The sequence below is a fragment of the Typopeltis vanoorti genome, chromosome 18 (assembly GCF_054136105.1).
Source record: "Typopeltis vanoorti isolate ZY-2024b chromosome 18, IOZ_Tvanoo_1.0, whole genome shotgun sequence".
In the NCBI taxonomy this organism is placed as follows: Eukaryota; Metazoa; Arthropoda; class Arachnida; order Uropygi; family Thelyphonidae; genus Typopeltis; species Typopeltis vanoorti.
The window spans coordinates 90,602,257-90,619,696 of NC_143566.1; the positions used below are offsets into that span (position 1 = coordinate 90,602,257).

The 17,440-nt window shown below is 35.5% G+C and overlaps 1 protein-coding gene across 1 annotated transcript in view; it reads right to left on the reverse strand.

The window, feature by feature from the left end:
- LOC150096928 (glutathione synthetase-like) overlaps positions 1–17,440 on the reverse strand; it is a 183,713-nt gene that overhangs the window by 68,277 nt on the left and 97,996 nt on the right. Inside the window, exon 8 of the mRNA XM_090408052.1 lies at positions 8,052–8,118. Coding sequence (XP_090264178.1) covers positions 8,052–8,118 — 67 coding nt within the window. The remainder of the gene's footprint in view (positions 1–8,051; positions 8,119–17,440) is intronic.

The following is a 17,440-nucleotide window of genomic DNA, read 5'->3' on the forward strand; positions in this document are numbered from 1 at the left end:
AAACATTTTAAATTTGTTATCATTACTTCACATCCCCCCCCCCCTCAACAAGGAGGGCCATGGCCCAAACTGTGGGCCATGGCCCTCCTTGCATGTAATAGATAATTCAAGATGACAAGTGGATAACAACAGACAGCATAGTGAGTGCAACAGGTTGTTCTCATAGTCTGGCCAAGAGCATAACGTGATCATTTAAATTTTTGGAAAGTGTGCAAACAGTGAGTGCCCAAACAAATGAGAGCCCTCAGCAAAAAATTAACCAAATGGGCCTAGCCTTGCAACATCTCTTTTGCTATATAAATAAAGCTTAAAAGTCTGCCTAATTCTTGATAAAGAGATCACCAGCTATCACAAATTGCATGACAAGACGAAAAAGTCAAGCACTATTCAAACATCTTTACTTAATGTTTTTGTAAAAGAGTAGCTGAAATCAAATGTTAGACATTAAATAAAAATTTAAGCAATTGATTTTTTATTAACTATGATGATTTTATCCTCTAATATAGCTTATACACTGATGGATGAATTATAATTATTCCTATTGTTTACAGTATTTGCTTAATGCAATTTCGCTTAGCACGCATTAATTGATTGCATTAAGAGAGGTTTTCCTGTACTTGTGAGACAACTTTCTCAAGCAGCATGTGAGAGAAAGAATTCAAGGGCAAAGCGTATTCAGATTTGATCATAGCATCAGAAAGGATCTCAGTTAAGAATATGAATATTTTGCCACTAGTTGGTGATAGTGATCATGCTGTACTGTCCTGGGAAGTAGCTAATATAGATGTTAATTAGGATAGTTTATGTAACTTAAAAACTGGAAATAATGACAAACTAAGAAGAATATATTCAGTTCAAATTACCAATAATCCAGTAACTGGTATCAGTTACTGAATTATTGGTAATGCATGGGAAGCTTTCAAAAGGTACTTAAATGAAGCAGCATTCGAATGTGTATCCCTAGAGTTTTTGAAAAACAAGTAGAATGGAAGTAAAATGGATGTGCAACCTTATTAAACAAAATATTCATAAGCGGAAGATGATGAAGAAATATTGTGAGAATAAGAGTGGAATTATTAAATATATAAAGCGCAGGCCAGAAAAGTTAAGTACTGTGCAGAAAGCTAAATCAGAGCATAAAAAGAAATTGCTGTGCAGGCTAAAGACAACCTAAAAGAATTTTATCAGCATGCTGCAAGTAAAGGAAAAAAAAAAAACGAATGTGAAAGAATAACTTTATAATGCAGACTGTACCCTCATACTGGAAGCAGATGAGATTGTTCAAAGAATGAGTACTCACTTTTGCTAAGATCTATTAACAAGGTGGATGTAACACGGTACAATGCTAACATTACACTGGATGAAGAGATAGAGGTGTTTAAGAATGAGATTCAAAAGTTATTTCATAACCTGGATGGTTATCAATTCAGCAACAGGACAGATGGGATGTCAGCATGTGTGCTCAAGTAATGTTCAGTCAAAATGCCTTGGCCCATGACATGTTTATATAACTTGAGTCTCAACTCAGGAAAGATCCAACAGGAATGAAAAGAATGCTACTGACCTATCAGTATCTCTGGAATGGTGAAGATTATAGAGAAGTTGGTTACCACTAACACACAGAAACAGACTGATGGACAAATTTTACTTTGCAAAGAACAGCATGAGTTTACTAAAGTAGGGTCATGTCTGAGCAATCTGCACATATTTTATAACTTTTATCCATTATTATAATTATTATAATAATGGATAAAAGGAATGGATACACTGTGATACTGTTAGACTTTTCTAAGGCATCTGATAGGTTGTTGCATAAACTAGAGAATATGGGATTAGAATATGAATTATTAGCTTGAATATGTGGTGGCTGATGGACAGGTATCAGAAAGTGGTATATGGTGGATATGAATCTGCCAGATACACATCCCCCAAGATCATGTTGCAAAAATTGAAAATATAACTTGGAGGTTAATTGTGATGTTGAAACAAATATTGATATGCAAGGATAAGAAAGTCGTTTTGACTCTTTGCAAGGCTTGATAAGCCTTGCAAAGGCTTATCAAGCCTTTGCAAGGCTTATCAAGCTTATCACTGCACCTAGACTTCTGTACACAACAGTCTCCTGGGTATCATGGGAATAAAGGAACTGTGGAAAGGCTGCAAAGAAGAGTTACAAAGATAATATCGGGATTACGGAATGCAGATCACAAGGACAACCTGAGAGCAGGAAGACTGCAAACTCTAGTAAACAGGAGTAAGATGGGGTGATATGACAGATGTCTATAAACAAAACTGTGTTATAGGTTATCGACTGATGAAATTTTTCACAATATGTAAAGTGGGAAGAGGACAAGGAGGCATCCATAGAAGTTGCTTACAAGCGGTGAGAGCTAGATTTTTCTCTCACAGAGTAGCAAGGGAATAGAACAGTTTGCCTGTTGAAGTAGTGAGTGCATCTAGTGTGAATGAGTTTAACAGAAGGTATGATATCAGGTGGAAGTGATTTGCAGCCTTCCTGAATGCGTCCTTAACTACCTGGAGGTACCAGATAATAATGATTTTCCAAAATCCAAAGTAGAATATATTATATGATTTTTGCTAATACATTCATTTGTCTAAAAGAATTGTAATAGATTTTACTAACTTTATGCAAGCTAATTTCTAAGGAGTGAACATTTGTGGCCATTTCTCTTTTTATTCATACAAAATGATCATTGTTATTTCTCAATTATGAGTACCTTAATTAAGGTGGGTTCAGTTACTGTTGTATTGTCAGGCTGGCTGACTAGTAGTTAGTATGCCGAATCACCAACTAACAGGTTCATATCTGACTGTAAGCACGGAAGTTTGTCTTTATGCAGAAGATGAATTTCACTGCCCAGTATAAGACCACTCCTGGTTACTAGAAGCCTGAAGTGACTTGAAAGAGTTCTATGTTTGGACTCCAGATTAAGTAAAAAATAAACGACTCGCCAGGGTCCTGATATTGGAAATAGACCATACCACAGTAACACATAGTCTGGCTTGGCAGAAAGAATTGCAAGGATCGAGATGAAATCTGTGAAGAGAAGAAATTGTATAAAAAAGTTTCAGGATAGTAAGAAAGTAAATGCTCTTAGAAAATAGAAAGAAAAAATGTAGGAGAGCTATGTGTAAAAGAAGCTGAACAGAAGTCACAGGAAAAATTTGGAAAGAAAATCAGAAATATTATGATGCTGTCAAAATTTTTAAGCTTACTAAGAATGCTCAGAAATAGGCCAAGAGAAGCCACAAAAGAAATAAATTATTATAAATGGAACATAAAAACTGAAGGATTGGAAGCAAAAGCCATATAAATAAATGTTGGAAGCCAGGGCAGATGATATTATTATTTATGAGAGTGGTCTGAAAAGTTCTCGGCCTCGACCATAGATGGCAACACTATCGGCAAGATTTTTTTTTTTCTAAGTTCATACATCTGTCATAAGCATCCATGTGAAATTGCAAGTCATTCTATCAAGTAGTTTGTTTTATACAGCTGTCTGAAGCAAAAGCGTTGTCTGTTTCCCTTGAAATGGATAAAATTGATTATTGTGCGGTTATAAAATTCTTTGTAAAAGAAGGTTTAACACCAAAAGAAATTCATTCGAAGTTCATAAAAGTTTATGGGCACTCTTCTCCTTCATTTCTGACAATTCAGAAATGGGCTGCATAGTTTAAAAGTGGCCGTACCAGCCTTGAAGATGATCCACATAAAGGATGTCAAAAAAAGTGTAACACCACCAGAAGTCATTGATCAAGTGCACGGTATTGGATGACTGGCGAATCAAAGTGTGTAAAATTACTGAGACTATAGGCATTTCAAAAGAATGTGCAGGATATATTTTGCATGAAAAAATTGCAAATGAAAAAGCTTTGCACAAGAGATAGGTGCCACGCTTGCATACAGCAGATCAAAAATGCACTCCCATGAAAATCTTTGAACAGTGCTTGGAGCGTTTTAACAAGAATAAAACTGATTTTGGGCGTGGATTTATTACTACGGATGACACTTGGATTCGTCATTATACACCAGAATCCAAACAGCAGTCAAAACAGTGGACAGAAGCTGGTTGTTCAGCGGCTTCTGTCCACAAAGAAGACAAAGTTGGATCAATCAGCAGGAAAGCTCATGGCATTTTGTTTATTAATTATCTTGAAAAGGGTAAAACAATGACCAGGGAATATTATTTCGATTTTTTGACCAGAGTAGACAAAAAAATTCATGAGAAAAGACCCAGTTTGCAGAAGAAAAAAATCATCTTTCATCAGGACAATGCACTTGCCCACAAAAGTGTTTTGCCAATGGAAAAATTAAGGGATCTGCACTATGAATTGTTGGAACATACACCCTATTCCCCAGATTTGGCTCCCTCTGACTTCTATCTCTTCCCAAAACTAAAACTCTTCCTTGCTGGTTAGTGTTTTTCTTCGAATCAAGAAGTGATTGCAGCTGTGGAGGGGTATTTTGCAGATCTCACTGAGAACCAATACAGGGACTGGATAATGGCGCTGGAGAATCGTTGGAATAAATGTATTAGTCTTAAGGGAGATTATGTTGAAAAATAAAAATAATTTTGAAATTATAAATTTGTTTTTTTATTGTTAAGCTGAGAACTTTTCAGATCTTATGTGCTCACCCCATGGAGCCAAAAGATCACGAAAGACTCACTATCCATACTAAACACACACACTCTTAGACAACTTCCAAGTGTGACCTCCTTGTTTCCCCTTACTCCCCATATACTTAAAAATTTCTTTCATGTCAATCTTATAGAATTCCTTTAGTAACTTAAGTTTCTATCACATCCCCTCTCCTCCACCTTTCAGCTAAACTCTGCAACCCATACACACACCCTCAATCTATCCACATATGGAGCATTCCACAGACCTGTCACCAGCTTGGTCACTCATCTCTGAATTCTCTCCACCACCTTTCAATCCCCAAGAAACACAGGTGACCAAATCTGTGCACAGCAGTCAACGTGGGCCAAATCATAGCCTAATAAAGTAACAACATCCCTATTTTTATCTGTCAATATGTGTTTCAGCATCCAAGTAATTCTCTGAGCTATTTTGCCAACTCTTGCAATATGTCCTCTGAATTTCAAAATCTCAATCCGCCATCATCCTCAGATCCCCAGCCTCATTAATTTCCTGTACCCAGAACCATCAATATGATACGAAGTATGTAATCTTTTCTTCCCAAAGTGCACAGCCTTACATTTTACAATATTGAATTGACAACCATTGTCCTTTGCCCACAGTGACAATTTATTTAAACCATCCTATAAGATATCTACATAATTTTTATCAACTATTGCCCTCCCTAGTTTTGCATCATTGGCAAACAACTAAATACCCCACCCCCTTTTAATCTTCTGCTATATCATTAATGTACAAATTAAAGAGTAGTGGTCCTAGTACATAGCCATGGGACACTCTACTGGTCACCCTCATTTGCTTTGATTCCACTTCACCATACACCACGCTCTGATATCTATCAGCCCCCCCCCCCCCCCCCAAATCCAGCCTCATCATATTGATTACAATTTGCTCCAACTTATGTAATAGTTGCCATGTAGTATTCTGTAAATTGCCTTTGCAAAGTCCAGCATTATCATGGTGTAACCATTTCATTTATCCAATTGTGTTGTCACCTTCTTCTTCTTCATGTAGCTTCCTCAGTGAGAGGGTGTAACACCATGTCCTTCCAGTTCTCTCTGTTGGTGGCTTTCCTTTTTTTGGTTTCTGCATAGCCATGTGATCCTGTTCATGATCTTATATCTTCAAGTCATGTCCTTCGTTTTTTGTCTCTTGATCCTTTTCCCATAATTTTTCCTTCTAAAACTGTTAGTATCCTCTGAAACTCTCAGTACATGTCCTGCCAATCATCTTTCTCTGGATCATTTCCTGTAACAAAGATCTCTGTAGGACATCTGCATTTGTCACATGTTCTGTCCATGGGATTTTCAGAGCTCTCCTATAGCACCACATTTCAAAGGCCATTATCTGTTGCCTTACTCTCTTCTTGAATATCCAGGTCTCACTTCCACATGTGAAAATTGGCCACACTAATGTTCTTATCATTCTTTTCTTTGTCTCGATACTCACAGAACTTCGCAGATCTTCATTTTTCCAGAATGCATCTTTAGCTATGGCTGTTCTTATTTTTATTTCTTTATCTTGCTTTCCATCTGCAGTAAAGTAGGTGCCTAAATATTTGTATTCTGTTGTATGTTCAATTTTCACATTGTTTATGAATATTTCTGGCTCAGATCTGCTTTCTTTTGAGATTTTCATATTTTTTTTTTTTTATATCTAATCCAAATTCTTTACCTTCTTCAATTAGTAGCTGCAGTAATTTGATTAATTTGTTTCTGTTCTCTGCTATTAGAATAGTATCATCAGCATATCTAAGAATGTTGTATTTTATACCATTGATACTAATTCCTATTTTTTGTTTTTCAATCTTTTTCATCACTGTCTCACTATAGATATTAAATAGATTTGGTGAAAGGATACAACCTTGTCTAACTCCTTTTTTTTTATTTTCACTACAGAAGTCTCATTGTTAAACAGCTGCATTTTCTGTTTGGTGTAAATCATTTTTATAATCTTAAGTACATGATCTTCTATGTCTAATTTATCTAATATATTGAACATTTTGTTATGTTTTACCTAGTCAAAAGCCTTCTGAAAGTTTATGAAGCATATGTAAATGTTCCTATTTCTTTCAAGTGATCTTTCTATTAGTATTTTTAGTTCCAGGATAGCATTAATGGTTCCCATTCCTCTTCTGAAGTCTTTCTGTTCTTCACTCAATTCACCACTTATGGCTCTTTCAATTTGTTTGTTAACAATGGTTAAAATAATTTTAGATGCATGGGATATTAGGCTCACAGTTCTGTAATCCTTGCAATTTTGTGCATCATGTTTTTTTGGAATTGTATGCAGATAGATGTAAAAACTTCAGGTTGTATTGTTTGATAGATGTCCTGAATGGATTCCACTAAGTAGTTATTATTGCCAGTCAAAGTTTTCAACACCTCAGCCAGAATATTATCATACCCAGGGGATTTATTATTAGGAAGATTCTTGATTGCATGTTCTGCCTCCTTTCTTGTGGGAGAAGTGATATCTGTTATTACGTTTAACTTAAGGTGTCATGAATCATCTAACATGTTATCATTATCATCATCATAGAGGTTTGATAAGTACTCCACCCATCTTACTGAGGCAGGACCTACCTTTAAAAAAACATGTTGCCCTCTATAGAATATTACATTCCTATCCACCCATTCCTGCATTTTACTTTTAACAAACTTTTCCAATACATTGACCACCATTCTAATACTAACTGGTCTGCAGTATCATGGTGCAGTATCTTGATGCCACCTTTATGTAATGGAACTATCTTGCCCTCTTTACACTGCCTGGGAACCTTGCCAGAGCTGAGACTTAAATTAAACAATCTCATCATATTCAGCCTGAAATGGCAAATATGATATAGTTTTGTAGTTGCTATATAGTGTTCATCATACCAATTTATTATAAGTGGAAAAAACAGTAATAACTGAATTTGAGACACATGTGGAAAGTTTTTTTTGCTACTTGGTTACTAAATAAATTATACTTGCCAAGAAATTGCATTCCTGTTTAATTCTTTATCTAAGTATAAGAAAACAAAGTTTGAGTGTGAAGTATTTTAACAACTAGGCTACTTGTTGAATTATAGAGGATTTATGCAAGAGTGCCTGAGAAAAGTAAGCAGAAAAATTGTTGAAGGGGAAACTAGTGAAGAACAAACTGAATTTATGACAAATTAAGGCTTTTGATAATTTCTTAAAGTAAAAATTCATCCCTAATGAAATAAAATTCAGTAGCACATTTTCATGCATAATAGAATATACCCATAATAAATCTATAATATAATGCAGTATGTTTGTTCTGGATATTCATTATTATTTATCCACTTCCTTATGCATGTGTGAATCTTTTCATCATTCCTCAGAAAGAACACTGCTACTTACCTCAGCTCTGTACTGTTCTGGAACATAACCAGTTCGAAAGTATACTACAGCCACTTCTTTTCCATCTCTGAAAAAGAATAAACAAAAGACAAAAGGTAAGGATCATATCAGTCTGGCTACATGTTTTTATTATTATTATGGGCTACTCCATGGAGTCCTTAGATTCATCAATGAAGGCCCTAAACATTATGCCTAGCACTGTCCAACATTTACAGAGTATCTATCATACTTTGCTTTGAACTCATTCACAGTCATGGCATCCACAACACTTTGGCAACCTATTCCACTCATTCACCACCCTCCAAACAAAAAAATCTATTCCTGACACTCCTGCTAGCTATACTCTTGCTCAGTTTCCAAGATAGCCCCCAGTTCTCCCACCCCCAGTCCTGTTCTGAAAAATTTCCTCTGTATTAATCTTGTAAAATCCATTTGATAATTTGTATGTCTCAATCATATCACCACTTTTCTGTCTGTCAACTTCGAATTCAAACAGCAATAATAACCTGCTTGCCTCTTCTCATCACGGTATTCAGTAACCAAGCAATCCAATGAGCTGCTTTAGCCAATTTTGCAATATGCCCTCTAAACTTTAATTTCATGAATGGCAGAATCACATATAAGAGTGGTCTGAAAAGTTCTCGGCGTAACAATGAAAAAACGAATTTATAATTTCAAAATTATTTTTCTTTTTCAACATAATCTCCTTTAAGACTAATACATTTATTCCAGCAATGCTCCAGCACCATTATCCCATCCCTATAGGGGTTCTCAGTAAGATCTGCAAAATACCCCTCTGCAGCTGCAATCACCTCTTGATTCGAAGAAAAACACTGAACAGTGAGGAAGAGTTTTAGTTTTGGGAAGAGATAGAAGTCAGAGGGAGCCAAATCTGGGGAATAGGGTGTATGTTCCAACAATTCATATTGCAAATCCCTTAATTTTCCCATTGGCAAAACACTTTTGTGGGCAGGTGCATTGTCCTGATGAAAGATGATTTTTTTCTTCTGCAAACTGGGTCTTTTCTCACAAATTTTTTTTTGTCTAGTCTGGTTAAAAAATCGGAATAATATTCCCTGGTTATTGTTTTACACTTTTCAAGATAATTAATAAACAAAATGCATCACAAAACGCAGATGCCATGAACTTTCCTGTTGATGGAACCGACTTGGTCTTCTTTGGAGCTGAACAATTGGCTTCTGTCCACTGTTTTGACTGCTGTTTGGATTCTGGTGTGTAATGGTGAATCCAGGTCTCATCCATAGTAATAAATCGACGCAAAAATCAGTTTTTGTTAAAACGCTCCAAGCACTGTTCAGAGATTTTCATGGGAGTGTGTTTTTGATCTACTGTACGCAAGCGCGGCACCCATCTTGAGCAAAGCTTTTTCATTTGCAATTCTTCATGGAAAATATATGCCACATGTTCTTTTAAAATGCCTATAATCTCAGCAATTTCATGTACTTTGATTTGCCGGTCATCCAATACCTTATCGTGCACTTGATCAATGATTTCTGGTGTTGTTACACTTTTTTGGATGTCCTTCATGTGGATTATCTTCAAGGCTGGTATGGCCACGTTTAAACTCAGCAGACCATTTCTTAATTGTCAAAAATGAAGGAGAAGAGTGCCCATAAACTTTTATGAACTTCGAATGAATTTCTTTTGGCATTAAACCTTCTTTTGCAAAGAATTTTATAACCGCACGATACTCAATTTTATCCATTTCAAGGGATACAGACAACACTTGCTTCAGACAGCTGTATAAAACAAACTTCTGGATAAAATGACTTGCAATTTCACATGGATGATTATGACAAATGTACGAACTTAGAAAAAAAAACAAAAAAACTTGCAGATAGTGTTGCCATCTATGGTTGAGGCAGAGAACTTTTCAGACCACCCATGTACTGAAAATATGGGATGGCCCATAAGTCACGAAGGTGTTTAAACATTTAATAACTTATTTATTATTTTTATTCTTTTTTTTTTTATCATAATGTGTTTTGTTATAATACAGAAGCTGGAGATATTTTAAATAGCTATGAAAACCACATCACATAAATGCCTTCCATTTTCAGCTTCATATAAATGTGCCCTCTTTATGACATGTTCTATGACAGTTGTTAATGTTTCTGGCTACGGTGTCCTAATTTCTGCATAAATGTTTTCTTCAGCTGTTGGAGTGTCTGGGGCTTGTTGACATATACCTTTTCCTTCAGGTACTCCAAAAGGAAGAAGTTGGGAGCCATCAGATCTGGAGAATGTGATGGCCAATTAACTGCAGTTCTTCAATTAATTTGCTCGCCAAAAATGTGTTTTAGAAGTTCACAACCCAACAACAATTTTGGTTCACTGTTGGGTTGAACTTTTCCATAATTAATTTTCCAAATGTTCCTTAGAATACCCGAAAAATATAAAATGAAAAAATTAATAAGCATAAAAGTTATTTATATTTTAAACTGTTTCATGACTTATGGGGCCACTCTGTATTAAAACGGATGACATAATTAGCATTCAGGAATAGACATGACCAGAGCTAATCTAATGTGATATGATGATCACGTAAATAATGGAAGCAAAAGGTTAGCAAAACAGAAGTTTGATGTCAGGATACCAGGAAAAGAAGACCCAGAATTTTTTATAGTATCAATACCTAGACCAGTAGAAGACTATGGTCTAAGCATTGATGCTATTAAAAATTTCTCAGAAGAATGAAATGTCAGATTTCACAATAATGGAGACCTGACAAATAACATGTTAATTTGGAAAACAACTGCTGATAGGAAGCTAGTAGTATAATATAAACTTAATCACTTAGTGTTCCATGGTGTTCTTTACATCTTTTGAGGGTACATACTTTGATGGTGATGATCTAAGCAAGAAACAAAGGAAAAGAATGATGTAAGGTTGTACTTACGAAAGTTACAAAATATCTTTATTTTCTGTACTAAATATCTGTAACTACTATGCAATAAATCCACATTATGTCAAACATGTTTCCATACTCTCTCTCTCTATATATATATATATATATATATTTGTCTTCCACTCAAGAAAAGCAAAATGCCTATAGTACAGGGGTCAGCAACCAGTGGCCCATATTTGGCCCAAACATGCATTTTTGGCAGCCCATAAAAGGTTCACCATATTACATGGCATATAACACGTAGTATGGTGAATTATTTAAATAGTATATTTTATAATATGAATAATAAATTAAAAATAATTTTATACCTATATTTCGTGATATATCGAATGTTGATTTTCATAAAAATAGCATCGAAATGCAATTATGTTTGAATCTTTTTTAATGTTCATATGACGTACCACACCATCTACAGATGGAAGTTTTGAACACTATGAAACATTAAAGAATGCATTTTCGTTAGAAAATATCCAAAATAATAAATTTAGTTTAATCCTTTATCCAAGTGTGAGTAAACAAAGTTTGCACCTGAAAATATCTTCAAGACTGGGGTAAGGTAGTACAACACCGGGCAACTCGTAGCAAAGGTGGACAAGCTAACATCACTCCTATCTCAGAATCTCCCATAATGCAAAACACATCTCCTTGCAGATATGTATAATGTTATGCATTAAGGGCCACTACCCAGACTAGATTCGACCTTTATTGAGATCTCTTCAGTGGGAGCCAGGCCCAGAAGTGGAGATACCAGGCAGAAACAATAGCGAGATCATCTTTACCTACAGGAGTTGCCAAAAGGCATGCCACCTTTTTATTAAATTACTCTGGATTTAGAGAAAGATGTTGAAAGTTTATTTTTCACTTGGTTAGACTATAATAAATTTAGTTTATATCCTTTAACCAAGTGTGAGCACACAAAGTTTGCACCTCAAAATATCTTCAGGAGTGGGGTAAGGTAGTATGGGAGATACTGAGATAGGAGTGATGTTAGCTTGGTCCAACTTTGCTACGAGTTTTCCGGTGTTGTACTACCTTACCCCAGTCCTGAAGATATTTTCAGGTGCAAACTTTGTTCGCTCACACTTGGATAAAGGATTAAACTAAATTTATTTTAGGTCAGAAGACCAGGTCGGTTATCTGCATTCCTTTAAAGGCTATGTGGAGGTCTCCTCTCAGTTATACAGCTTTGACACTTAAGCACCCCAATAAAAAAAACTAAATTTATTGGGGTGCATAAGGGTCAAAGCTGTATTGAGTGGAGACCTCCACATAGCCTTTAAAGGAATGCAGAGAACCGACCAGGGCTTCTGACCTAATGTCCAAATATCACCTTCTCAAGGTGCACCCTGTTGGGTATCTACCTGGATACTGAATGAACGAGGATGGGCTGGCAATTTGGGATTAAGCCAACCAAATTGCATTCTTATTGGTTAAACAAAATAAAAAATGATGGTACAACATGACAAAATTTCATGCCGGCTGGGGCGTCGCCTGGTTAAACCAGGCATCCGTTGTTTTTGCCAGGGAACCAAGACGAACAGCGAAAAGTCAGCTACTGGAACAATTCTGAAAACACACCCCAACTCAACATCACCAGGGTTAAAGATCAATACCATCAACATAAGAAGCCTGAATCGCAAAGAAATGGAGCTAGTAGAGGAATTAGATAAGTAACAGATCGACATAATAGGGGTGACTGAAACAAAAAAGACAAAAACTGGTGAGATCTTTTTGAGTTATAAATACAAAATGTTATATTCAGGCAATGACAATCAAGGAAAAGAAGGAGTAGCCATAGCATTCAACACAAAATACGAGGCTAATCTTCTTGATTGGCAGGCAGTCTCAAGTAGAGTGATGTGGGCAAATATGAGAATGGGGAATTGGACAATGAGACTTATTTGTGCCTATGTTCCCACAGAAGGTTCTACCAAGGTAGAAGTGGAGGAATTTTTTGACGCTTTAGAAAAAGCAACTGACACAATGAAAAAGGAAAAGTTAGTGCTTGTTGAGGATCTGAATAGTAGAGTAGGAAATGATTGTCAGACATACAAAAATATTTTGGGAAAATTTGGAGAAAAGAGCAAAGCTAATAATAATGGCAAATACCTGTTGGATTTCTGCTCAGGACATGGACTGGTTATTACTAACACCATGTTCTAACATAAAAATGTGCACAAATTCACATGGAGAGAAGAGGCAAGGAATAAGAAAAGTCTCATTGACTATGTTCTTGTTGATAGTGATGTTTTCTCCCTGGTGCAGAACACCAGAGCGTACAGAGGATTTGAAATTGGAAGCGATCACTATTTAGTTTTGAGCAGGATAAAATTTAATTTCATATTGAAAAGAATAACATGTAAGAAAGTTTTAAAGCGAATAAAAGTTGAGCAGTCTCAGATGTGAACTGTAGACTAACATACACAAAGATTATTGAAAAGAAAATGAAAGAGTTTGAGAACTGGAATCAAACCTTGGAGATTCAGTGGCATGCTTTGCAGAAAACCCTGATTGATTCAGCCAGAGAGGCATGTGGATGAGGTTGTCTGCAAGGATAGAAAAATCAGAACTCCATGGTGGACACAGGAAGTTAAAGAGGCAGTGAAGGAAAAGAAGAAATCATATCAAAAGTTCCTGGCAAATAAGTCAGCTTTTTGCTGTTAGAGAATACAGAGCCAAATGTAAGAAAGCTAAACACTGTGTAAAACTAGCTAAACAAAAGTCATGGGAGGACTTTGGCAAGAATATAGAAAATAAATATCAAGAAGGTGGCAAAATAATCTGGAGGTTGTTGAAGAAGCTTAGGAATGGGGGAAAGAGTGCTGTAAAAGGAGTTAGAGATGACAAAGGTGACATGAAAACGAGAGAAAAAGATATCCTTGAAGTATGCAGTAATTACTTTGAAAAACTGCTAAATGAAACAAGCAGTGATGACAGCACAGTGTTAAAACACACTGACCGGGCATGCAGTCAGGAATACATATCCATACTTGAAGTAGAAAAAGCCATCAAAGGCTTTAAATGTGGAAAGGCAGCAGGAGTAGATGATATTCGACCAGAAATGCTGAAGTATGGTGATATAAAAGTCTTACAGTGGCTGCACTGCATAGTTCAGAAAGCCTGGACAGAGGGACGAATTCCTGATGATTTGAGTAGAGCTCTAATAGTGCCCACATATAAAAAGGGAAATAAAACTGGATGTGAGAATTACAGAGGTATTTCCCTACTGAGTGTTCCTGGCAAGGGCAAGTATACTTGAGAAACGGTTGAGAAGATATGTGGAAGAAAAGCTTGGTGAAGAACAAGCTGATCAGATCTTCGCTTTATGACAAATAGTCGAGGAAGCATGGGAATATAACATAGATCTGCATTTAAGTTTTGTCGATCTGAAAAAGGTTATGACAAGGTGCCAAGAGAGAAGCTATTCAATATGCTACAGTTATATGGTGTTGATGGGGAATTATATCAAGCAATACTTAGTCTGTATTTGAGTTGTAAGTCGGCAGTTAGAATTGAAGGATGTACAGGAAGATTGTTTAATGTTAAATCTGGTGTGAGACAAGGATGTACATTATACCATCTGTTATTCATTATCTATATGGATCACATTATGAAGGAAAGTGGTATTAAACATGATATCAGAATTGGAGATGTTAATGTCAGTTCTTTGCTTTATGCAGACGATGTTATACTTCTGAATAAATCCGCTACAAGTTTACAAGATTCTCTGAGTAAATTGAATAACTGTTGTAATAGATATGGTATGAAGGTCAGCAATAAAAAGACAAAGACAATGAAAATAGGCAGAATCACTGAAAATGTTAACTGTGTTGTGAATGGAGAACCTACGGAAGAAGTAAAACATTTCAGCTACTTAGGCACGATTTTTAGTGAAGATGGTAAATTAAATATGGAAATAGACAAATTCAACAAAGCTGGTATGGTAGTAAGTCAATTGAATAAATTCATATGGAATAAGAGAGAAATTAGTTGGAACACTAAATTAGCTGTATACAAGACAGTGTTCAAACCAGTTTTAACTTATGGATCTGAGAGCTGGGTGAGAAGTAAAACTCTTGACCAAAGACTAGAGACCGTAGATATGAGAGTCCTGAGAAAGATTATAGGCGTGAACAGATGGCATCAATGGCAATATTATATTAAAAACGAGGATATTACGAAAGAACTTGACATTGTCGGCATCCAGGAATGCGTTAGCAGAGCTAATCTCAGGTGGTATGGTCACTTGAACAGAATGGGTGAGGAAAGATTAGCAAAACAAGTGTTTTCTGTCAGGTTGGCAGGAAAACGACCCAGAGGAAGACCAAGATATAGGTGGATTGATACAGTATAATGTGCCTTAGACGATAGAAATATAAGATCTGATAATGATAATATTGGAGTCTTGACAAGTAAGAGACTGATTTGGAGGAAAATTGTAGATAGGAAGTTAGTAATGATGTAAATTTTTCATGTAGTACTCTCATATCCTGTACACCCCCTTGAGGGTACATGTCAGGAATTTGATGATGATGATGACTAAATTGATTATAGTTTAACCAAGTGAAAAATAAACTCAAAATATCCAAAAATTGTATTGATGCTTACCGAAAAAAAAAAATAAAAATTGAAGTATTAATCAGTTTTGCAAAGAAGATGATGGTATCATTTGGAAGCACATACATTTGCGAATAAGCATTTTCTGCCATGAGTTTTAGAAAAAATAAATTTTCTTCTCGACTGACTGATGAATATTTGCATGCTTCGATTCAAATTTGCACCTCAGGTTATAAAGTGGATATAGATAATTTTGCTACGGGAATACAATCACAAAAGTCCCATTAAGTAGGGAGACACACATATTGTGATGCATAAACTATATTACTTTGTTTTTATGCAATAATTTTTGATTGAGTGTCATTTTCATGTTTGTTTCATATCTCATACTTTAAATATTTTTTTTAAATTCATATAATAAAAATTGATAACTTAAGAATTTTTTTCACTCACTATTTTCTTTTAATTAAATGCTTGCTGTCCGATTATTAAAAATAAAAGTTGAATGTGGCCCGCGAGTCTGAAAAGGTTGCCGATCCCTGCTACAGTACATCAATATTGTGCAAGATATAAGGAAGTTTTTTTATTCACTATTTTATTTATTTTTTGTTTTAAATTTATTTTTACACATTCCAGAAACCTTGCTTTAGAGGCCAAACATGAAACTTTATCAAGCCAATTCAGTTCTCCATTAATAATTCATCTACCACTATAGAAAATCATCACACAGCAGGATTTGAATCTACATACAGCTAGATAGCTGGAGAACAGATACTAAATCACTTGGCCAACCAGGCCAGCAGATATTACCTATTGGCAAACTTAAGCTTAGATCATGCATAGGGATTTTGAATGGAATGGGATTTTTAGCTGGAATTCATTCTACCAAAATGTATTTCTATAATTCACAATCACAGCAAAGGTGGATAAAAAAGAAGTTTGATGTCAAGATGCCAGGAAAAAAGACCCAGAGGATGACAAGGTCCAAGTACTGATTAATAAACAGGCAGTAGTCTCGCTGGACAATGAAATTCATCTTCCACCTATAGACAATCATCACAAGCATCCATGTACACAGCAGTATTTGAACCTACATAGAGCTAGATAGTTGGTGAACAGACAGCAAATCACTTGGCCAATCAGACCAGCAGATATAGCATTACTAACGCTACCAATATTAATAGTCTGAGGTTTCACTATTGCATAATCACTATTCATACCATTCTTTCAGAGATGAAAATGTCAAAAAATTATCACTGGCTAACAATAAGAAGCAGGTAATGTTCAAGATCAAATGTGAACACTACCATTACCATCATTTCCCATCTTTTTCACTTCTGATATCCAATAAGTAGAATGGTAATGGTGGTGTTCAAATTCAATCTTGAAAATTAACTTCTGACATTCAATAAGTAGGGTAGTAATGAAGATCTTACTTGAATAATATACTTGCATATGTCTACTAGTAAACAAGTTTTTTTTTTATTGGAAGTGCATTCTCGATATGTATACTCACGGAGGGTAAAGGATAATTATGACAAGCACCACATGAAAAAGTTATACCATTACTAATTTCAGATCAACAATTTTTCTCCAAATTAACCTATTACCTATTAAGGCTCCAACATTATCAGATCTTATATTTGTCATTTAGGGCTATTTACTGTATCAATCCACCTACATATTGTTTTCTGTGGGTCTTCTTTCCTGCAAAGAACACTTTCTTTCTAGCAAAGAACACTTGTTTTGCTAATCTTTCTTCTCCCATTCTGTTTAAGTGACCATGCCACCTAAAGTTACCTTTACTAACACATTTCTGAATGCTAACAATGGCAAGATCTTTCCTAATATCCTCATTTTTAATAAGGCTACAATACTGCTACAATCATCACAAGCATCCCTG